The sequence below is a fragment of the Cucumis melo genome, chromosome 11 (assembly GCF_025177605.1).
Source record: "Cucumis melo cultivar AY chromosome 11, USDA_Cmelo_AY_1.0, whole genome shotgun sequence".
In the NCBI taxonomy this organism is placed as follows: Eukaryota; Viridiplantae; Streptophyta; class Magnoliopsida; order Cucurbitales; family Cucurbitaceae; genus Cucumis; species Cucumis melo.
This window is the reverse complement of record NC_066867.1, coordinates 2,403,316-2,427,856: the sequence shown is the minus strand read 5'-3', so window position 1 is coordinate 2,427,856 and position 24,541 is coordinate 2,403,316. Positions and strand designations below refer to the sequence as shown.

Genomic DNA, 24,541 nt, shown 5'->3' with positions numbered 1-24,541 from the left:
TGCACAACTTACATACAAGTATAACGTAACAATTGTTCTTAAACAAGTAAAAGAGACATATTAATTACTATGATGATCACGTACTTAATATAAACTGATCAAGTGACTCATGTACATGTAAAGAGACTTTCTACCTCATCAAACTCTTCTCAATTCAAGATTTATTAGCTCATAGTAATACTTGGACTAAACTTCAGACTCAATTCATCGTATAAAAGGTACTACGTTGTGTTTAACTTTGATTACGCTATCTTAGAAAGCTTGACATCCCATTTTTTATCTTGTCATTTGGAGTAGCTATATTACCATACTAACTGTATTGATTGTATACATCCATTGTGAATTCAAAGTCACAGAATTTACAACATGAAGTAAACATTAAAAAGAAAAAGAGAAAAAGAGAAAGAAGTTTAAACTATAGAAACGAAGACATTCCTTGAAAAAAAAAACAAGAACTTGTTAACAACCCACGAGCAAAACACTCGAAGAACAATACAAAATGGTGTGTTCATTCAATTTACTAAAGAAAACGTTAAAGTTAAAAAGACATTGGAATTGTCGTCGCCTCCAATAATTTTGACGATACTGTCACTCACGCTTGATATCGTATAACCCGACCCACCTATATAATTCCCTCTCTTTCTTCCCTCACTGGCCGCTTCCAACAAATTCTTTCTTTTATCATTGTTCTTCATTTTTCAATCCAATCAAATTGCGGCCCCTTTTGCCTATTCCCCTTAAAACCCTTTACTTTGCTATCAAATACGATTTCCAGTTTTAGTTCTTTATCGGGTTTCTTTTATTTTTGGGTTATAATCGATTGTTATGGCGGCGAGTGCATCTTGGCATCCTCAAGAAAATGGGTTCAACGAGATCTGTGGCTTGCTCGAGCAGCAAATTTCTCCTACCTCGAATCCGGACAAGTCCCAGATTTATCTTGCGTTTGTTCTTCAGCAATACTCTCAGTTCCCTGACTTCAATAATTATCTTGCGTTTATTCTTGCACGAGCTGAGGTTCTTCCAGTTCTCTCTTATTTTGCGGTTGTTTGAATGTTCTCGCAATTTCGCTTATTGGGTTTTGATCGGGTTGGCTGGAATGGACTGTGTGGTGCTTGAGACTTCTGGGTTTTAATTGTGGGTTTGGGTTTGATAAAGTTTGTAGAGTTGGGATTAATTAGTTGATCAATCCTTGAGTACTTTTCTTGATGCGGGGAGAATGCTTGTTTCCTTTCAAGATGGAGCCTTCGTGGATATTGTTCATATTTGTTTAGTGGAAGTTTGATTTCTTGAGTAAATTATTGGTTAATCTTTTTTACTATCTGTTATGTATTACTTCCCTATAAACGAAGTCGCTTCTCATGTATTTGATACTACTTGATTCATAATAACGATTCTGAAGCTTGATTCCTGGAGGGTAATCTCCTTTAGTCACTTAGGTTACGCCAGGTTGTTTTTAGATTTAGCCTATCATTCATTTACAAAATTCTAGTTTTGGAATTCAGAAATTGAGTTGATGTATTGGAGCTTTCTGCAGGGTAAATCAGTTGAGGTTCGACAAGCTGCTGGCTTGCTTTTGAAAAACAACCTTAGAACTGCATACAAGTCGATGACTCCTGCCTTTCAGCAATATATTAAATCCGAATTGTTGCCATGTATGGGAGCTGCAGACAGACATATTAGGTCTACAGTCGGGACCATCATCAGTGTCATTGTTCAACTAGGGGGAATATTGGGGTGGCCTGAGTTGTTGGAAGCACTTGTAAGATGCTTAGACAGTAAAGACCAAAATCACATGGAAGGTGCTATGGATGCTTTGTCCAAGGTTTTATTCTTTATCCTAGAATATTATTTTGTCTAGTTTTAAGAGGTTCAAATGTATGGACCAAAATTCTGGTCGTATAATTGTTCAGTCTATATTCTGTACATGCATGCTGAAGTTCAATATTTAGATTAAACTGCCCCTTGAGTGCGGCTTGTTTGTTTGTAAATTGACCAATTTGATTCTGGCAGACTTAAACTTTGTGAGAATGAAATTTGATATTTTGGTCCATGCTAAAAACCTGGTTTATAAGGAAAACTTAACAATTCACTTGGGCTTCAACTTTTGAAGTTCTTTATGCATTCTCTCAAGGAAGATCTGGGATATAGTTTTATATTAAATTTATGTTGAGACAATTTGATATTTTAGTGTGTGTTAACAAGGTATGACATTTTTTTAAAATATATGTATAATTCTGGCTTAGATTTGTGAAGATATACCTCAAGTGCTTGACTCTGATGTACCTGGATTGTCTGAACGCCCAATCAACGTATTTCTTCCTAGATTATTTCAGGTATGGTCATCTTGTACCCCTCATATCTATTTTTCTACGTATAGTTATCATTGACTCAATTGGCATTGTAGGCTCTATCTACCTACTGCCGTTAAGTTCTTTCAGTTTGTTTTTCACTTTTACCTGTAACTCTGTTTCCTGATTCTTGCACTTGGGTATTTTTGAACAGTTTTTTCAGTCTCCACATGCTACATTGAGAAAACTAGCCTTGAGTTCTGTGAATCAGTACATTATGCTGATGCCCACTGTAAGTAATAAGTATGTGATATACTTTGTCAATACTTATTTTGGACCTTATTCTGGTCTTTGTATTGATAGTGGTTCTTACAATATGTATGATTTCAGGCGCTTTACATATCCATGGACCAGTATCTTCAAGGTTTATTTGTTCTTGCAAATGACTCTACGGCAGAAGTGCGAAAGCTGGTTAGTGCTTTATTCTAAGTGCGTCTAGAGTACGTGTTATTATAGTTGCTTAAGCATGGGGTGATCTGTTTTTTCTCTTGCCTCAAGAGAAATTTAATATGTGGAGATTGATGCAGTCTTGTCTATGTGTCTATATCTCTTGTGATCAATGGAAGTGGCTACTTGATCCGTAGTGGGAATTTTTGTGTCAGTTGCATTTTTCTTCTGGGAAACTCAAGTGACAAAATTCCAGTTGATAAAGAAATATATGAGTGCATATGAGAAAGTCGATCTACTTATCACACACTAGATCGGATATCTCCTATGCTGTGAGTGCCTTTAGCCAGTTCATGCAGGCCTCCCTACGAGGAACACATGGAGGCAGTTAATAGAATTCTGAGGTACTTAAAAACAACCCATGCTAAAGGGTTGATGTTCTGTAAGACCGGCAAAAGAGCTATTGAGGCCTATACTGATTCTGACTGGGCAGAGTTTGTTGTTGATAGGAAATCCACCTTTGGCTACTATACTTTTGCATGGGACAATCTCCTAACTAGAAGAAGTAAGAAGCAAGGGGTTGTGGCTATAATCAGTGCTGAAGTTGAGTACAGGGCTATGAGTTTGGGGACATGTGAGGAAATTTGGCTACATAAGGTTTTATCTGACCTTCATCAGGACTATGAGGTGTCGATGAAATTATTCTGTGGTAATAATGCAGCTATTAGCATCGTTAATAATCCAGTTCAATATGATAGAACTAAACATGTGGAGATTGATCAACACTTTATTAAAGAAAGACTGGACAATGGTAGCATATGCATTCCTTACATCCCCTCGAGTCAACAAGTTGCTGATGTTCTCACCAAGGGGTTTTTCAGACAGAGCTTCGATTCATGTGTAGCAAGTTGGGCCTTATTGACATTTATGTCCCAACTTGAGGAGGATTGTTAGAATTAGTGGGTTTAAGCCTGACGAAAAATTAACCCTAGTATTCTTTCCTTTTTTATCCTATTTATTTTCCCCTATTGTATCTTTTGTTCGTATGAGATAATAGTAAAAAAGTCAGATCATGGTTTAATAGTAAAAAAGTCAGATCGTGGTTTTTTCCCGGTACTCGGGTTTCCACGTAACTCGGTGTCGTATTTTCTTTACCGCTTTTAATATTTTCTCATAGATCTTGAAGATTTTGCTTTATCTCTCACTATTTTCCTTCTCCCAATTTTCTGTTCTTTTTAGTTCTGCCCACGAGTATCTTATTGTCAGATATTTCCGTGTGCATAAGTTTCATTGATTAATAAATCCTTTGGTTTCTTATAGAAGAAAAATAATGCAGCCCTAGGATGTTGCGATAAATCATCTGTTTGACACCTATAATGTGGGCTTAGAGTAATCTAGTGTTAAAGTAATGATACAATTAGATTTAAGTAATCTATTAGTTTATGCTTTTGGATTGATCACCGTGATCTAACGTTAAACTAGAGTGGGTCATGTGTTCTTCCGACCCCTATAATAGCGATTTACTTCTTCATTTGGTATTGATTTTCACTTGGAGTTTTTACAAATTTGTAAGTTCACTAGAGAGGCAAAGTGTTAAAGTATTGATATAATTAACTTTATCTAATACATTAAATTAAACTTTTGGATTGATTGCCGATTTAACAAGTAGTTTTAATTCTTCTCTGTGCTTTGCATCTTTTCCGAGCAGGTTTGCCAAGCATTTGTGCAGCTAATTGAAGTACGCCCAACTTTCTTGGAGGTTGGTTTCCTATTTGGTCCTAGTTGGATTATGTATTATCTTAAAAATTTCCTGCCTTACGTGCCTTGGACACAAAAACTAAGTTGGTTTCTGTCTAATTCCTTCGCTTCTTCAACCAATAATTTTATCGTTCTTTATACTGCATTAATATCTTTCTTCACTGCCCTGTTTCTGAAAAAACTGTTTATCATGTGGTTTTGCAGCCACACCTGCGGAATGTAATCGAATATATGTTGCAAGTTAATAAGGATGCTGACGAGGAAGTTTCACTTGAAGCCTGTGAATTTTGGTAATCGTCATCTTGTAACTATACACCTCTCTATCTATCTTAACTGGTATAGCTTGTTACTTGTTTATGCAACTTTAGTTTTGTAGATGAGTTTGGTTATTGTTGTCATTTTTTCTAGTTGCATTCATTTCCTTTATTTTCTCCTTAATTGTTTGCTTATTCTGCATAATTTTGTGGAAACGGGAATTGTACTGATGGATTTTCTATTCCATGATTTTTTGGATTCTTGGATATAATTCTATATTTTATTATAAGAACAATTTTCATTGATGAATTAAATATGCAAATACGAAGGGGACGTGTTTCAGAACATTAGGAATTGCGAAAGAGGTGTTGTGGTTGGCCTCTACCAAGGAAATAGATTAGTCATGAAAAGATTTAGAGAGATAACTTGAGAGGAAACCTCAAGTGAGGCAAGATCTAAAACTGAAGCCTCCTCTGTTGTAAATTTTCTTGTCTTGTTCCGGCTGTGCTTGCAAACCAAAATGTCATTTTCTTTAGTATAATTGTATACCCTTTCTTTCATTTTTTGTTTTACTGTTTGTTATTCTGTGTGTCGTTAGGTTCAAGTTTAATATCATAATATACCTTCTTGGAAATGGGTTGGCCTAGTGGTAAAAAAAAGGAGACATAGTCTCAATAATTAACTAAGAGGTCATGGGTTCAATCCATGATGGCCACCTACCTATGAATTAATTTCCTACAAGCTTCCTTGACATCTAAATGTTGTAGGGTCGGGTGGGTTGTCTCATGAGATTAGTCGAGGTGCACGTAAGCTGACTTGGACACTTATGGATATTAAAAAAATACCTTCTTGGAAACTTCTGTTGAGTTTTGATAAAGCTCATTTTTTAAATGAGTTGAAAACTTCTGTTGCTTGGTTGTATACTCAATGCTCATGTACACCTTTCTTCTGTTTTTTATTTTCTATTTGTTTATCATGTTTGTTTGTGGCCTTGTCTTGATATCCCAAACAAGTAATTTTTGGCTTTGAGTTCATACGAAACCCATTTTCATTCTACTTGCACATTTTCTTCATTATCAACCTATAGCAAAAATTTTGGTTTTTTTTCTTTTAGAAATTAAGATGCTCAAAAACCATTTATACCCATGGTATGTCATATTTGCTTTTAGCTAGACCGTTTGAGAATCCAAAATGATTCAGTACATTGTTTGGTAGTTTTGCCTTAGATATGGTAGACACCTTTAAGGTGTTCCCCTCCATTTGTCTTGATCCTCATAATACGTTGTGTGGAAAAGGTGGAAAATAGGTGGGCTTTCTTCATATTTAGTACTTTTTTGCCAAAGATCTGTGGGATATTTGGTCCACATTGTAGCCCCCTTCCAGTGAAGGGCCCTTATTATTAGGGAAATCAATTACTTTCACCCAAGGATACAACATTATTTATTTCATAGCATGAGAGTGTTGTTACTATGTTTTCTCTTTCCCTTGATGGGAAACAGACACATTTCATTGATTTTTGAAATTAGTTACAAAAGAATATTCTTTTAGTGAACAAATACACAAACACTTTCAATGTGAAATGAGGGTGAATAAGCTGTAATTACCAAATGGAGAAGATATTTTGCTCCAAGATAAATTTTCTTTCCCTTATTGTCATTGTAAATTCATGGTAAATCATGTCCCTAATGAATACTCATCTTTCTTCCGCCCTTGGCCTTTGAGACTGCTAATGGATGATGGCTCCTTTTTTAAAATTTCCTCCTCTAACCTAATGAATATTTGTGTTGGTTATTTTCTTTGTTTTATTTGTTTCATTTTAAGTTATGCTTGGCAGGTCTGCATATTGTGATGCCCAATTACCTCCTGAGAACTTAAGAGAGTTCTTGCCACGTTTAATTCCAGTATGGCACATGCTCAGATAAATATTTCTTCCTTTCGATACCTTGCTGTTGAGATATTTGTAATGCTTTTTATGAGCATGTTTCAACTTCTGTAGGCATTATTGTCAAATATGGTTTATGCTGATGACGATGAATCACTTCTTGAGGCTGAGGTGAACTGGCTTACTTAGAATTTTATATTTGTATAATTAGGTTTGCCCATTGGTATATTTCATGATGTGTCTTTCACTTGTTTTTACAGGAAGATGGATCTCTTCCAGACCGAGAGCAGGTACAATTATTTTTTCAATGCTGGTTTTGGAGAGCATATGTGAAAAATATCAGTGTTTCACCACCTTGATGTCCATGATGAACACGTGCTATTTACTTAATAATGTCATCTTTATTAATATTTTGCCTGAATTGTTGCACTCAGGATCTAAAACCCCGTTTCCATTCATCAAGGTTACATGGGTCAGATAATGCAGAAGATGATGTACGTCATGTTGATATTTTCTTTACTTTTGGCTTATTGGTTTTGATCAACAGATAAAAACGATTAAACTATGTTTATTTTCCTTTAATATCTACATCTTTGCATAATTCAGGATGATGACGTTGTAAATATATGGAACTTGCGCAAATGCAGTGCTGCAGCTCTTGATATTCTCTCAAATGTGTTTGGGGATGAAATTCTTCCTATGTTGATGCCCGTTGTTGAGGTAGGCAAAAATTCCGTACATCAGCAGACTTTGTTTTCTAAAAAAAAAAATTGTCCAGGTAGACAAATAATTGGGCAAAAGAAGCAAAACCTCTGGTGTGTAACATTTTACTGTTTTTGTTTCTATATTCTTTCTATTGTCAGTCGCTCAGGAAATCATTCACTGTGAACTTTATCTTGTATTTTCCTTCAGTTATTTGCCCTTCAATATCTACAACAACAGTTATAGATATTGTTGCTTTTGTGGCGTGCTTGTCTAAAACTGTTTTCGCACAGCAGTTTAATCACTTGAATGAGTTTTAGATTTCTGTTTATTTACCAAAGTAAAGGTTTGATGTGTATATTCATTAAATGCCATTCTTCATTACTATTGACATTTATCTCGCTTCAATGCATCATAAAAATACCTGGTATGAGGGCAATGTTAGTTCTGTAGACTTATTTGGATTTTATATATTATTTGCCCTAGAATTCTCCATAGTTTCAATTTCTTTCTTGGTAGATGTTTTAATCTGATATATGAACTTGGCCGAGATTTTTTTAGGCCAATTTGTCCGCTAATGGTGATGAAGCCTGGAAAGAAAGGGAAGCTGCTGTACTGGCTCTTGGTGCGATAGCTGAAGGTTGCATTAGTGGACTTTATCCTCATCTGCCTCAGGTGATATGCTATATGATTTTAATCGGCCAATGTTCATAACTTGTGGGTTCTGATTGATACAAGTTCCTATAATTAATATCTTCAATGGAAGTTTGTTAAGTTAATACTGCTCATTGTTTTTGATAGATCCATTTCCTTTAATTGGCAGTTTGTGATATCTTATAACTTAATGTTGCTCGTGTTGCTTGCTTCCTTATCTATAAAGTCAAAATATTCAATGATTTGTGCTTTTTGCAGATTGTTACATTTCTCATTCCTCTTTTAGATGATAAATTTCCTCTAATAAGGAGTATATCTTGTTGGACACTTTCTCGTTTCAGCAAGTTCATTGTGCAGGTATGTGTTTGCGAGTGTTCAGTTTATTTTATTTGGGAATATTTATGCAAAATTTTGTACAAACTACTGTAATTCTTTTTCTAAATTATGTGGTATTATGAATCCTGTGGTTTGATTATACCATGCCAAAGATGAAACTAAGGGCCCCTGAGAATATGAACAGTTTGATAATGTTCTCATGGGACTTTCACGAAGCGTGCATTTGATCTGTATCCTATTTCGCTTTTCCCCCCCATCATAGGGCATTGGAACTCAGAAAGGTTACGAACAATTTGATAAAGTTCTCATGGGACTTCTACGAAGATTATTAGACAATAACAAGAGGGTCCAAGAAGCTGCTTGTTCTGCTTTTGCAACGCTGGAGGAGGTTCTTTTATTGAAATTACATTTATCTGCTTTTTCATAAAAATAAAAAGACGCTTCATTTACCTGCTAATGAATTATTCCCTATATAGTTCATGATGGGGGTTTAGTAACTTGCAGGAGGCTGCCGAGGAATTAGCACCCCATTTGAAAAATATACTACAGCACCTAATATGTGCTTTCGGAAAATATCAGGTATCCTAACTACCTGCCTAATTTCCTCTTATAGAGAGAGACGTCTGCTACTGACCTTTATTTCATATGTATAATAAATATAAACAACAGTCTCTCTTTCTGGAATGAAAACTTTCTACGCTTAAAGCTTGTATGTATTTGGCTTGTATATATTTTGTGCAGAGACGGAATCTACGGATAGTGTATGATGCTATTGGAACCTTAGCAGATGCTGTAGGAGGGGAGCTAAATCAGGTAACATGTGAATTGTGATGCTTTCACTTGATCATCTCCTTTTCTTTTGATGCATTGTAGACCAGAAACTTATCGAGTGTACAATAATTATGATATTCTGCATATAGTATGTAAAAAACTGACTTTGTTTGATTTGTCATGATTGCAGCCTGTTTATCTTGATATTCTCATGCCACCATTAATTGCCAAATGGCAGCAACTTTCTAACTCAGATAAAGATCTTTTCCCACTGTTGGAGTGCTTCACATCTATAGCACAGGTGTCGATTCGTGTTTTGGCTTATTGGCTTATTTTTTTATGCATAGCCCCATTTATTTTCAAGTTCTCCAAAGGTCATTTAATATATTATTGAATTGCTTCTGAGAACATTGGGTAAAGCTGTGAAATACCTATTTATATTATCAAAGACCTAAGTTTTTCTTTGTCTCTCCCAAATGTTTACACTTCAATTTTCACATAGTTTTGGTGGTTGGTTTCTGTTTGAATGTTTTGGAAATCGTTGACAAAATTTCTGGTGTTTTGGACCAACGGCTTTTGGCATAAAAAAAGTGAGCTGGGTGATGAATGGTTCCTAATGTCATGTAGTTCTCTCTCTCTACTAGTTTTATGCCCCCACCACTACACACACAAAACCAAATTACAGGTGAGGGAGAGAGTTTGAATGTCACAAACTAGTTACCGGACTTCCAAATTCTGTGTATTGTGAAATTTAATGATTATGGAAATATACATCTTGACTGGAGTTTGGAGGAAATGAGAGGATTCATTGCGTGAGAAAGCTTTGTTTCTTGCAATGTTTGTACTTAATGGATTCAGCCAGGAGTTCGTTTACTTATCTAGTAGTCATAATAACTGTAATTTTGAGAAAATCGATTAATTTTCTTTCCATTTTCTAGGCTTTGGGGACTGGATTTGCCCAATTTGCTCCGCCTGTGTATCAGAGATGCATAAACATCATCCAGACCCAACAAATGGCAAAGGTTTTTCCTGATTATTGATTTTGAATAAACACTTAAACTCCCATCGTTATATACTGTAGTTTTCTCCTTGTTTCTTTGTCTTCTTTTTGTTATAATGTTAAGAAGGTGATTAAGCTTTATTTCATATTTTTGCATAGGGTCAGTTTTCTTTATGAATCGCCAATGTTATAATGCAAGAAAGGTCCTCAGTAGTTTCAAAACTGCAGTAAACATGTCTTTTGTCATATTTTTTTGGAAAAGGAAACAAACATGCATTAATAAAAATAGGAGTAATAGCTCATAGCACGAGGGAGTTATACAATGAGCAAATGCTATGACGATAAGACGGAAGGATCAGTAGGTGCATTCGGACATCTCAACTAGGTTGACACCCCTGTAGCACTCTCATCATATCCAAACAAAAGGAGTCCTACCTAAGTAATTAAAGATCAAAAGGCTACACGCTGCCAATACAAACCAAGCAACCATATGATTAATCCGGCTTAAACATAGCCACTACAACCCAAATAAATCTAAAAAGATCTGAGAACAATACAAACAGATACAGAAAACTGGAATATAAAACTGGAAGAAGGAGACGGCCATCATAAGGGTCATCTAAAGCCAGAGTCCAGAATTAGAGCTTCAGTGAATGGAGAAAGATGAAAGCCTTCCAATTTAGCAAAATATCTCGTAGAGAGAAATCTTTGAATTGTTTACTGAGTGACCACCATGAGGAGGCATTCAGCCGAGCCAATTCGAATCTATCCTTCAAGGAGGAAGATTTATTATTGAAGACCTGTTGGTTTCTCGCAAACATGTCTTCTTACTTTTTATTTATTTTCCTTATAAGTATTGTATGTTACTTTGTTCTGTTCTTCTCTGCTTTGATCTCTCTCTCTCTCTCTCTCCCCGTTTTTTAGGAAAAGAAAACCCTTTCATTGATAATTAGAAATTTTAAATAAGAAATTAGAAAGTTACAAATGGGTGAAAGTAAAGACATGAGGAGTACATGAGTGAGGCCCTCGATAGAAGAAATAAAAAAATCTCAATAGAAAAAGAAAATCCTCTTTGGTGGCTTTTATTTCTTTCCCCATTCTTATCCACATTGGTGGTTGAAAAAAAAACCACTCTCATTCTGCCTATAAAGGGACTAATCTTCGATCTCATTGAGGCCTTGTTTTCAGGAATTCTGAGCTTAGTATTCACCATTTACGTTCGTGGGTGATACCATCCTTTTCTCCTTACTTGATGAGGAAAAGCTGGGAATTCTTGTTGAGAATATACGTTCATTTGAGAATACATAGGATCTTCGCATTAATCACTCAAAGTTGGAATTCATGGGCATACACTTGGACAATAGTACAATTGCTTCTCTGGCTGCTTCATTTGGCTTGTATTGTTTGTACTTGGCCCTTGACTTATCTTGGTTTGCTCTTGAATGCTAAACCCTTCACATATGCTTTTTGGGAAGAGAAGGTTGAAAGGTGCCTTAAGAGTTGGAATGATTTCCAGAGGTGGTAGGCTCACATTTCATCAAACCCACTACTCTCAGTCTGCCTACAAATTTCCTCTCTTTAAGATATCTCCAAATCTGTTGAGTGTTGACAGAATCAAGAAGCTCTGCGGGAACTTCCTTTGTAACGGGCATAAAGATAAAAGAGGTATCCATTCAATCAAAATATCAAATGGTAGAAAATACAAGTCCCAACATCTAAAGGGGGCCTCAGCTTCACTGAATTAAATGAAGGAACAAAAGTCTTTTGTTGAAATGGATTTGGAGGAAAATGCCCTCTGGAGGCGCTTTATTGATGCTAAATATGATCACTCCTACAGCCACAAAGCAGATTCTTTAAAAAGACTAAAGTCCCGTGGACCTGTATTGGAAAACAGAGGATTCTGAATCATTATAATATAGTTCAAATTATTGGCAATGGTGACAATACATCTTTCTGGAATGATATATGGGTTGGAGACTATCCTCTCAATAGCGCTTTGCCTAGATTATTTGCACTAGTCAGTTAGAAGGAGGCTGCAGTTGCACAATGTTGGAACCAGATTTACAAAGCATGGGTCCTTGGGTTGAGACATATCTTAATGAACACAAAATTACAGAATGATCTGTTCTTTCCACATTATTTATTGCCCCCTAATAGCCCCATGGCCGGTGACTTGTGGAGATGGAATTTGGACAAATCTGCCAGTTTTCATTGAAATTGGTCTCTCGTCACCTTTCCTCTTGTGGAAATGATCAGAATGCATCCCTTTATAAGAACATTTGGAAAGGACTCGTTCCCAAAAAGATATGGTTCCTCATATGGGAGGTCAGCCATGGAAGCACTGACACAACTGATATCATTATCAAAAAGGTCCCTTGCATTGTGTGTCTGCCACTAATTGATCTGTTCTTTGTTGCCAAAGTGGTGAACCCATCATGCACTTATTGATCTTTTGTAACTATGGCTAATCCTTTTGGAGGAGAATCTTATCGTGCTTCATCTATAATGTGGTGTTCCCAAATGAACCCTACAACTCTTTTGAATATGCTTCTTATGGCCATCCGTACAAGAATGAGAAAGCTATCTTGTGGGCTTTCATCATCAAAGCCTACTTTTGGCTTATTTGGAATGAGCGGAATCACCACATCTTTGAGGATAGAAATGGATTTCGCTCAATTTTTTGATCTTTTGTATGCATTGATCACTTGGTGTAAATTCACCCTCTTACGTACCTTATAGTGGATTAGTATTTTGTAGGCTCTCTCGGCACTTTATTGCCCCTTTAATAATCATACCGTCAATGAAATTATGATCGATATGTTTCTCCTCAGTAAGAAATGCTATAATTCATAGATTTGTTCTTTTTTCCCCTCTCATTCCCACTATTTTATGTTGCCTTGTACAAGTTAAGTGCCTGAAGTCTGGTTACTCCTTGATGATATGTACGGTTAAGTTTGAATTATAGCGTTGATCACTGCTAGCTGCTATTCTATGCTCGAATTGTTTGATCTAAGATGTTGATTTGATTTCCTATTGCAGGTTGAGCCTGTATCTGCTGGGGTTCAGTATGATAGAGAGTTCATTGTGTGCTGTCTTGATCTTCTTTCAGGACTCGCAGAAGGTCTTGGTAGTGGAATTGAAAGTTTGGTAATTAAACTCTAAACCAAGCAGTTCACCCACCTTTTTTTTTTGTGATCCTTTTGTAAGATTTGAAAAGGGGAGGATATCATATGTTGATAAATTTTGTAGCACTATTCTATTATTGTTTTATCGTATATTTCTTTGATGGAATGTGACTGCTTTCTTCTAGTAGTAATTGATACGACAATATATTCTGAACTTGCTTGCATGTGGCATTTTATGGAATTTTCCTCAGGTTTCTCAAAGCAATTTAAGGGACTTGCTCTTGCAATGCTGCATGGATGAAGCTTCTGATGTCCGACAGAGTGCCTTTGCATTGCTTGGGGATCTTGGAAGAGTAAGCATTTGGATTTATCTCTTGGATTGTTTTTCCTTTGCTCCTTTATATTTAGTAGGTTATTCAAAAATTTTAATTGCAATGAGCTCCTCAGCATTAATCGTGCTTGCCTATTTTCCAAAGTAATGAATTGTTCTTCAGTGGAGGGAGGAAGCACATGATTTATACTACTTCTGTTTCTTGATATTTTTCTTTTGTGTTTATGGTTTATTTATATTATGTGGTCAGGTATGCCACGTCCATTTGCAACCGCGTTTATCAGAATTTCTTACCGCTGCAGCAAAGCAACTGGTAATTAAGCTATTTTATGGCTTACGTTTCTAATTTGAGGTTATTTTACTAGTCTTATATGTGAAATTTGCACAGGATACTCCTAAGCTGAAGGAAATTGTTTCTGTGGCAAACAATGCTTGCTGGGCAATTGGAGAATTAGCTGTTAAGGTATGTGTAGAGTTTTCATACACTCACAGAGTGTCGTATATGAGCTTGTATGGATACATGTCCTCACATGTCCCTCTTATTGTGACTATTTGAGTTTATGTTTGGCTTTGGGATGAAGAACATGTATTAGAAAAAAAGTTCTTTCTTTTTTTTTTCTCTCCCTCTCATCTCATGCAAGTAAATTTCAGTATTGTTATAATGCATCCGATGGTAAAATGGCCTCAACCTAGGAATTCAACACTATTCCTTGCTATAATGTTAAAGAAAAAGATTTGTTAAGGAATTATTTCAGACCAATAGCTTAAAGAAAAGCCAGAACTTCAACCTAACAAAGAAGGTCTTTTATCATATTACCTTAAAATGTTGATATGATATTAGCTTTACCTTCACCTATTAGTTTTAGCTTTTGGTATTTTGCAATGTTATTTCTCTCTCCAATTAACATTGATTCACTTGTTGGGGTTTCTAAAAATTTTCAAGCCCACAAGTGGGGGAATCTAATAGTGTCGATATAGTATTAAACTTACCTTCGTCCATTAGCTTGGGCTTTTGGGTTAACGAGTGATTTAATATTTAGAGGCCGTTTGGGGGAAGGGTTGGGTTATGGGGGGTTAGGGTTATGATAAATCTAGTGTTAAGATAAACCTAGGATTATAATAAGATGTGTTTGGGGGAAGGGTTATGGAGGAAGTGTTATGATAAGATGTGTTTGGGGGAAGGTTTATGAAGGAAGTGTTATGATAATGTTGTGATAAGATGTGTTTGGGAGAAGGGTTATGTGGGTAGGATTAAGAAAGAGTTGAAGAAGAGTTAAGGAAAAGTTGAAGAAGGGTTAAGAAGTGTTGAAGAAGGATTGAGGAAAAGTTGAAGAAGGGTTAAGAAATGTTGAAGAAGGGTTAAGGAGTTGAAATTTCTAGCATTGTGTTGCACGAACTACGTAATCTTCTTGGTGACAGATGCAATTTGTAAGCAGTTATTACATGATATGGAATTGTTATTGATTCAGGTACGCCAAGAAATTTCTCCTGTCGTCATGACAGTGATTTCAAGCTTGGTCCCGATTCTTCAACATGCACAGGTGATGGTCCCTTTCTTTTGCACTAACATAGAACATGTCTCATCATTTTTGTATTCTGGCACCCATAAGCTTCTTGTTCACTAAGAACTAGAAACATATGAGAGGAAAGGTAGGTATATATATAAAGAGGAAAGGTAGAAATTTATATGTAGGTTCAGTTGATGAGAGAACGTTGTGTGTAAAGAGTTCCCATCGCATCCTGAGGAGGGATTTTGAAATGTGTTGATTGTATTTAACAGGATCATTATTATGTAATTTCATTCTTTGTGCGATGCAGGAGCTAAATAAATCTCTGGTAGAAAACAGTGCAATTACACTTGGAAGGATCGCATGGGTTTGTCCTCAGCTAGTGTCACCAGATATGGAACATTTCATCCAACCATGGTGCACTGCTTTATCCATGTAATGTTCTCTTCTTTACATTATGAATGTTCTTGGGCTTAAGGATGCTTATATATTAGATATAGTTGCACCTAAGACATGACACCTCAACCTTGTTACTGAATGTCAAAATTTTATGTCAGAATGTTTTCTAAGTAGAAGTGGCTTATGGTTGTCTCACTGTTACAACGTTATAAACCATGGTTGTGAACTTAAGGACCTTCTGATTAATTGCTAGATCAAATTGTTGACTTTTGATTCTTTTTGTTTTAATCACATCTCCGTATCTCCACATAAGCTACTTAACTTAGGCACCTGCATTAGCCAAATCACATCTCTGTATCCCTAGGAAAAACCAAAGCAATTTTGTTTATTTATTTTTAATTTTAAATCCGTTGTATTTTTTTTAAACATGGGTCGAGGTTTTGTTTTACTGGCAGGATACGTGATGATGTAGAAAAGGAAGATGCTTTTCGAGGTCTTTGCGCTCTGGTAAGTCTCAAATTTGTAGCAAATACTATACATGTTTCTGATTATTAATAACTGTCGTGTCTTGGTTGGTTTCAGGTTAAATCAAATCCTTCAGGGGCAGTAAACTCACTTCCTTATATGTGCAGAGCTATTGCCAGTTGGCATGTAAGCCTGGAAACTTTATCAATATCTGACATTGCTTGATGTTTTCTTTCTAAGCTGAGCTTGTTACCTGCAGGAAATAAGGAGTCAAGATCTTCATAATGAAGTATGCCAGGTTCTACACGGTTATAAGCAGGTTTGTAGCTAATTTACTTCCGACTATTCCCCTACTCCCCTTTTTAAGGCAAATAATTTTTAAATAGCCGGTATTCAACTCTGGAGTACATTATAAACTGGTGGAGCTCCTTTATGATGCAATTCAAGAGTTAGATGAAAGTGATGGGTTAGGCTGGCATAGTTAGCTTTGTAGTTAAAATTATAAGGAAAAGAAAGAGGCTAAGAAAATAAGGACCAAATTTCCCAAGGATGTCAAGTTTTTTTGTGCTCCCAACCATTTGGCTTGGCCACGTTTGTGGGCCCTTTTATATTATTTTATTGGGCAGCTGCAAATTTAGCGCTCAGGCTTTTTAAAAAGGCTTTAAATTAGTAGCAGATATAACACAATGCAAAAGAATTTGTAAATATAGCAAAATTTAGATCAAACTCTTAGAGTCTATCAGTGATAGACTATATTGCTTATAAGAGTCTATCACTAATAGATTTTGCTATATTTGTAATTTTTAAAAAACGTTTCTATACATTTAATTATTAGCTCTAAATATCGTACCTATTGCAATTATCCTATTTTGTTTATCCTAATAATTTGTATCTTTCTAATGGTAAAGATGGGAAAAGGAAAAATGTCACATAATTGCAATGGGCGGGGTAATAAAAAATGGTAAGGATTGTGACAGCTCCTTTGGAGTCGCAGATCTATTGACCAGGGGTGAAGAGGTCTTTGTCAACTGGTTGATAGTCTTAAGTGGAGGGGGGCAAAATCAGATATCTCTGTTCACCAAGATCTTCATATTAGTCACTAAAAATATAGTAGTCTTAATAACTATTAATGTTCATATCAAATGTCCATTTGACAGATGCTGAGAAATGGTGGGTGGGACCAGTGTATTTCTTCTCTAGAACCATCCGTGAAGGACAAACTATCAAAATATCAAGTATAGGATGATGATGATGTTTTATCAGTTTACTTCAGCCAGCATTCTTCTCAAAACATATGCTTCAAATTCTGTCTCGAAAACAGATGGGATGGGTCGTTTTGTGGCGTTGTCTGTGTGTCATTATTATTGATGATTGGAGCAAACTTCAAGTTATAAAAAAAAAAAAAAATCAAGTTTGCTGCTGAGCTTGAAGAAGATTGCACATCCTTCTTAAGATAAGATAATTATACAGGTTGACTTGGTTGGTTGAGACAGCACTTGAAAATGAAGCCAGCTGAAGTGAAAAAAAATGTTGTACAGGGAGATATGTTGAGATAGTGTGGTGCCCTTCTTATAGTGTTCCCATTCCTTTTCCTTTTCTTTCATCATGAGTCTGGATTCGTTATATCGATTTTGGGGCGAAGGTTTATAGGTAGAGAGTCAAGCACATTTTTTCTTTTCCTTTTTGATTTTTATGACTTCGGTCCTATGATTTTTCCATTAATGAATAGGGCGCATCGGCGCGATAGGTTTTCTATTATGAAAGATAGAGCTGAGTTATTCTTGCTACATTTAGCAGCTGGTGGCGATTTGGGGATTTTTTTTGTTTGTCTTTGGAAGCAATAAGGAACTTTCATGTACTTTAGTATTCTCATATAAGAACCATATCATGTTTGTACTAAAACCTCTCTTTGTCTGGGTTTTATCTTCACAATCAGCCTACAAAAGCAAATTATGAATAGTATGGTAGGTTTTGAGTGAAGTTTTTGAGGAAATGAGATGATTGAGTTCTTATCGACTCACAGAATTGATGATGAATTTGATGTAAATCTCTGGGCTTTAAATTAAAGTTTGTAATTTGGATGAATTGTCACACTCTCATCTTACATTCTACACTTATATTTGGCGTTTCTTGAGGATATTATTGCCGTCTCAAATCTACAAACAAATGCTACTAGAAATATTATGATTTTTGAGATAAATATTGTAAATTACCATTCTCTAATTTGACATTCTCTAATTAAAAGTTCAACGTTTACAAATTACATAAACCCAAAGCTGCCATTTAGCATTAGAAATTTAATTGTGAATGCTTTGACCAAACTCTTCATCCTTATATAGTGCTGATATTTGACAAATAGTTGTAAACTTTAATTTGTTAGCAACCAATTTTGGAACATCTTTCCTGTCGTTTAACAACTATTTAGTTTTCTATTTTTTGCGTGAATATTAAGTTTATAAGAATCCTCGATTTTTAACTCTCAAGTTGTTTTTTTTTTCCTGTTTCGGTACTCACTATTCACAAACAAAATTTTAAAATAAAAGGTTCCTTGTCTATTTTGTAAGATCTGTTTGGTAACCTTTTTTGTTTTTTTTAATGAAAATCATACTTATTTTCTTTTCATTTTTTTACCACAATTTGCATATTTATTATTTATAATGATGGAAATCTTTAACCAAACTTTGAAAACAACCAGAAGTTTTCAAAAGTTACTTTTTCTTTTAGTTTTTAGAATTTGGCTTGGTTTTTGAGATAAATTCATTGGTAAAGGGTACATAAAAAAGAAAGAAAGTCGGAGATGGAAAATGTGTATTTAGACTTAGTTTTTTAAAAAAACAAAAAACAAAACGGTGACCAAACGAGATTCGAAAAATGATTTTCAAAAGTTTGTTTTTTGTTTTCAGAATTTGATTTAGAACTCGAGTGATTTTTCAAGAAATATGAGAACCACGTGGTGAAATTAAAAAAAGAAACAAGCATAAGTTTAAGAAACAAAATCGTTACCAAACGAGATCGATTACAATCTGTTAATTTGGGTTGCTTTGAATTGTTTAAAGCGATTTTGGTGGAGAGTTTTATGGTAAAGAATTGGATTCATTTCTTGAAGAATGACCTTCACATTACGTGCCAATTCCTTAACGTTTTCGTTCCAATGACTCCTAATAATGTATTCCATTCCTCTTAAAATTACTGGAAACACTTCTTCCATGGCGGTCGACACCATGGTCACAAATGCTTCGCTACTCCACATATACAGTGATCGCTCGGCCACCTGAATTTAAAAGATGCCATTGATGAGGAGTTTTTGTTAGTACCAAATAGACAGAGAAACAACCTAGATTTGATTCAATAAGTTCTATTGAAAACTGATTTATTAATTGAACCTCTACTACAAGAAGTATGCATTCCCACATGAGAGAAATTTTCTATGATAAAATACTAAAAAAAAAACCAAAGATGAATTAAAAAGTAAATTATAAAACTAACGGGAGAAAAACTATGAAGTAAATTAGTTTTCATGACATATATAATAAAACCAAAGATAGTCCTTTCATCTAAAACTTTTCTTTTGTTCGTAATTATCGAGTTTAGATCATGTTTAACTTTTTTGTTTTTGAAAATTAGATCTATTTCCTCTTTACCTTTTATAAGGACTTTGACTTTAGCCGATTCTAGAAACTGAAACAAGTTTCTAAAAGCAAATCTTTTTAGTTTTCATAACCTGACTTGGTGCTTGGTAACGTTGGAAAAAGTTGATAAAAAACCAAAAATTTAAGAGGTGGAACATGTTTTGATAGATTTAATTTCAAAAACTAAAAATCAAATAATTATCAAATCAAACGTTCTCAAATACTACAAGGAGGTTCAATCTTACCATGGAGTTCAAACTCTTGAAACACTTTGTCATGTGTGAACAAAAGGGCAAAGCCAAATCCCTATATAGTTTGGGATCCAATTTCTCCACTAAATCCTCCAATTCCTCAATCAACTTTATCTCCTTTTGACTATTAGCTTGAGGCCAATACTTCATAATCTTTCTCACTATGAACCCACCAAGCTCACTCTCCTTCTCCACAAATTGATAAACACAATAACCCAATTGCTTGTTGAAATTCTGCATTCCTTTAACCTTATGTAAAGGAATCAATATCCGTTTCAAAAAAACTTTGTGTTCTTCCTTCAATGGAACTGCAAAACCATTGATTATGCTTCCCCAAATCTCAAGCATCTCAGCTATCCCATTATGCCTTTCTGTTTCAAAAATATACTCCAAAAACACACCGCTCATTGCTTTTCTCATGAATGATCTATACTTTGTTAACTTGTAATATATTTGATGGAAAACATTCTTCAAACTCTCTCGTTCCTTTGCTTCCTCCGAATCAAATAGCGAAAGAAGTCCGAGAAGAAAAGTGTGATCTATATGTTTCTCAAGTGTTTGAGTATCAATGTTGATTACTAGCCACAAGAGGATCTCATAAACAAGTTCCAGTAGTAGCCAATTGAGAGAAGGAAGGGTGGAAGAGACGACGACTTCATTTTCTTCAGCAAGCGTCGATGTGATCGGAAAAGCTGGGGAAGGGGGAGGGAGTGGACGAAAGATATTAACGGATATTAACGACATCACCGACGATAAAATGTCATGGTGTAATGGTTTCTTTGATGTTTTGATGACGGTGAAAAGATGAGTAAGTTTGAATCTTTTCAATTCATGAGAAGTAGTTGATAGTGCCATGGAAGAGCAAAAGGAAACCATGGAAAGAATTTCATCTTGAAGAGCAATATTAGTTAAGCCAAAGGGTTTGTTGGTGAATGGATCATGATCAAAGAGATGTTTTAGAGTTGGAAGAGACTTAGAAAGATTTGAGAAGGATCTTTGAGTGTTGGTTTGAGCACCCATTGATTAGTTTTTTTGAGGTTAGAAGTTCATTAGGTTTAGGGTTTAGGAAAAGATGATGAACAGAAGAGAGAGAGGGAGAGGGGAAATCTTGAGTTTTGATTGATTGTATTTGTAGTTTGATGAAACGGATATTACTAAAGTTATGCATTGGGAAGAAGATAAAAATTGTTATTGATATGATCAAATTTGAAAGATACTTCAAACGACTTGCATTGTTTTATTCACAAGGAGCTTATGACTCTCTTACAAAAACTAGGGATTATTTGATTGTTTTTTTTTTTTTTGTTGTTTTTAAACATATTTTATTTTCTTGATCATATTATCTCTCTCTAAATCTTCTTCCCACCGTTTTCTCTATCTTCTTTTGATCGAGCTCATCGGATGGATGATCCCAAATTTGGGGGAAAAACGAGATTTGTCTCGCCCTCGAAAAATGAGAGTCATCTTTTACTCTTTGCTGACATCCAAATTCGGCAAAATTACCAAAACAGAACTTTGTGCACGCTGAATGAGCTTTTTCTGCTCTTTGGTGCACAAATCGGTATTTTGGTATCACGAAATGGAGTTACTCGTCTAGACTTGCTAGAGAAGAAAAACATTAGGGAAAAAAAAAGAAAAAAAACAAGGATAATTTTGTAATATTAGTTGATAACGAGATAAGCAAATGGTCACAATTCTTAAGTTTTAAGAAGTAGGGTAAAAAAACATTTATAAGGACATTGAAAATGTGTTCTTGAATCAACTTTCCCTCAATTTATCCTTTCTATTATTTGAGATATTCTTTTTATTTCGAGCTCTTTCACATTTGTGGTTTGAACATATATCATCTCAGAAAGTTAATTCTATAATGATCATGAACTATAATAATAATTTTTATAAGAGTTGGACTACTTAATCTATTAATTAAGTGGTATTTTGATAAGAATAAGTATTATATATCGATCATTTTATGCATGCCTAAAATCATAGAAACAATTTCAATAAAAGATTTACAAAACATAAGATTTTCTTTGGGTTGGGCTCTCATTTCTCTTAAGTGAAACCCAAAAGCCACCCAAGACAAATTGTTGCTTGCCCCTTTCTTTCTTTGGCTACATCTGCCTTACTTATATACATTCCTTTTTGCTCCACTCAAAATTTTATTCGTTTTCGTTTCGTCTCTAATTTTCAAAAGGTTATATGTTCAGAAGCCGTGACCTCCAAATTACTTTAGATGAATGACCTATTATAACTCATACCAAATTATTAAGAAATGTCTTGTCGGAAATTCCTAAAATCATAACAAATGGTAATTAAAAACGGTAGCAAATTAAAATGAGGGTTTTAAAATAGTGTTAATTGTAGCTAACTAGAAATTATAAGATAGTATTTATGACAGCAAGATGTGATTATTATTGTATAATTAGTCCTCACCCTATACACCCACTAATTTTTCAAAATTAATTAAGTCTATAGAAACTATTTCTATTCTGATACGTTATACATTATTTTTCACTAATATTTTTAAATTAAGTCAAACTTTGAAAACTAAATAACCTAGTTACCTTTTCATAATCACTTTTTCTAGTTTTTGAAAAGTAGGCCTATAAACACTTTCTTCTACCTCTAATTTTTTTTGTTATCTAATTTATACCAATATTTAAAAAAAAAAATGGTTACCAAACAAAAGAAAACTTTCAAAAAATTTATCCAAAATTTAGCTAAGAATTCAATTGTTTTTTTTTCTTTAATGTCTTTTTTTCTAACTGAATACTTGATTTTTTTTAGTGAATTTTCAAATATTAATAATAATTTATTTTTAGAAAATCGTAAAAAATAGAACATTTGACAAAATATTTACACTTCAAGGAAAAATTAAACATAAAATCTCTTCTCTTTCAGTAATTTTGTTATATGGATAGTAAATAGTTTGTCGAAATTTTCTACTTTTCAAAACACACCTTATTTTTAATTTTTGAAATTTATCTTAGATTTTGAAAAATAGCGTTTAAAAATAGAAAATTCTAATAAACTTATCAATGGAGGCTTTAAATTTTTACTCCAACCTCATTCAAAAACGTGTAAAATGGTATTCTAACATTTATTTATTTATTTATTTATTTTAGATAAATATTAAAAACTTATTGATGACCCAAATAACAAATATACACGTGTTTACTTAATATATTATTAACAAATTTATTATCTAAATATTCAACTTAATAAAATAACTCTATTTTATTCAAACAAAAAGAAAAATATCTCTTTCAAATTTCTTCCAAATCTATCCAAAAAAAAAAAAACCATCAATACTTCACAAATATGAATGGAATCAGAGAAACCACTTGTCCTCATCTCATTGATGCAAAAACCTATGAGATATCAAAATAATTGGGTTCCCTAATACTTTTATGTCACAAAGATGTATATATAATTTAAAAAGTCAAAATAAACCCCATATCAATTTTCATTCTCTAACTTAGAAAGTGACAAATATATATACTATCATCCACACACACTAACATATATAATCAAAGACTAATTTTCCATTTTCTTTCTAATACTTGTATGGACAACGTCTCAAAATATGAGAAGTCCTGAGCATAGCCTTTATTCGGGGTGAGCTGACGCAACTCCGTACTGAGGCCTCACTACTACTGAATTAATGAACGGCTAAGAACCTAAAATAAGTACGAAAGCCGAAATCAGAAGTCAGCCAGATAGCTATCCCTGAAATATGGAAAAGCCGGACCTATGGCCGGACCTCCCACGTAGCGGTAGAAAAAGGACTCAAGGCTGGGGCTGAGACCAAGTCTTCCTTATTTATGTTTGAGTAGGTTCCTTGCCTCCAGCACGACTGATCAGTCGCTTCTCCAAATTCTTTGACTTAGAAAACAAAGGCTCTCGTTTTCGCAAATTCTTTGCCCCTTGGCTGGCCCTCTCTTTGGGCAGAAAGAACTGGCGAGACCAGTACCCTTGTTTTGATCCATTTCATTGTTGGGGAAGCAGAAAGGTAAAGGTCAGAGTCCGATCGACCGGCTGGATCGTCGGCAGCAAGAACTAAGAGTCATGATCGGCCGGATCGGAGGTATTAAGTTCTATGGGAACATTCGCCTACCGCATGTAGGCCGGGGGCCTGAAATTGGTCCTGAAAGCTAGCCAGGATTGATTATTCTATTCCAACTTCGACGATTGCCAAATCCAAATTCAATAAAAGCAAGCGGATGCCTGATCCTCCGAACCGGCACACTGACCCTATTCACCGCCCGCCTTATCAATGGAATGATTAGAAAACCTTGGTTATAGAATCAAGGCCTTTCATGCCCGGGGATCCCTGGTCAAACTAATTGAAAGCGAAAGCGGATCTACCCAACTTCAGGGGACGGGGGACCCGAGGTCTACCATGAGAATCTGAATTCCCTGCTCTCAGCAATTTTCTAAATATCGAATAATAATATTGTTTATTTTGGATATACATTCTTGTAACTTTACCTTTGATACCACTCTAAGAGATCTCGTATTATTAAAAATAGTTGTCATAACTTATATATATTCACAATCATTATCTTATCTAACCGACGTAAGACCTTAATTAATTGTACTTCCAACGATATATATTTGTACATGTATATATATATTTTGAAGAGATATCAAAACGAGTATACAACGTAGAAGATATTAGTATATTAGCATAATGTTTATGGTTGTATTAAACGATTATACCAAAATAAAACCAAATTC

The 24,541-nt window shown here is 34.8% G+C and overlaps 2 protein-coding genes across 2 annotated transcripts; one reads left to right on the top strand and one right to left on the bottom strand.

The window, feature by feature from the left end:
• The first annotated feature begins 634 nt into the window (after positions 1 to 634).
• Positions 635 to 18,006, top strand: LOC103497352 (transportin-1). Its single transcript, XM_008459508.3, has 29 exons — positions 635 to 1,014; positions 1,535 to 1,822; positions 2,244 to 2,333; positions 2,503 to 2,580; positions 2,679 to 2,759; positions 4,444 to 4,494; positions 4,698 to 4,783; positions 6,583 to 6,649; positions 6,745 to 6,801; positions 6,891 to 6,920; positions 7,065 to 7,124; positions 7,237 to 7,350; positions 7,894 to 8,007; positions 8,245 to 8,343; positions 8,585 to 8,710; positions 8,827 to 8,901; positions 9,064 to 9,135; positions 9,284 to 9,394; positions 10,032 to 10,115; positions 13,133 to 13,240; positions 13,470 to 13,571; positions 13,800 to 13,862; positions 13,938 to 14,012; positions 15,019 to 15,090; positions 15,368 to 15,492; positions 15,912 to 15,963; positions 16,039 to 16,107; positions 16,181 to 16,240; positions 17,079 to 18,006. Exons 1-29 carry the CDS (start codon positions 826 to 828, stop codon positions 17,160 to 17,162), a joined length of 2,682 nt encoding a protein of 893 aa, XP_008457730.1. The 5' UTR covers positions 635 to 825; the 3' UTR covers positions 17,163 to 18,006.
• Positions 18,007 to 18,903: 897 nt separating this feature from the next.
• LOC103497513 (serine/threonine protein phosphatase 2A 57 kDa regulatory subunit B' beta isoform-like) lies at positions 18,904 to 20,954 on the bottom strand. Its single transcript, XM_008459727.2, has 2 exons — positions 19,796 to 20,954; positions 18,904 to 19,192 (listed from the first exon to the last, which is right to left on the bottom strand). The coding sequence occupies exons 1-2, from the start codon at positions 20,819 to 20,821 to the stop codon at positions 18,938 to 18,940; spliced, it is 1,281 nt and encodes a 426-aa protein (XP_008457949.2). The 5' UTR covers positions 20,822 to 20,954; the 3' UTR covers positions 18,904 to 18,937.
• Positions 20,955 to 24,541: the final 3,587 nt, after the last annotated feature.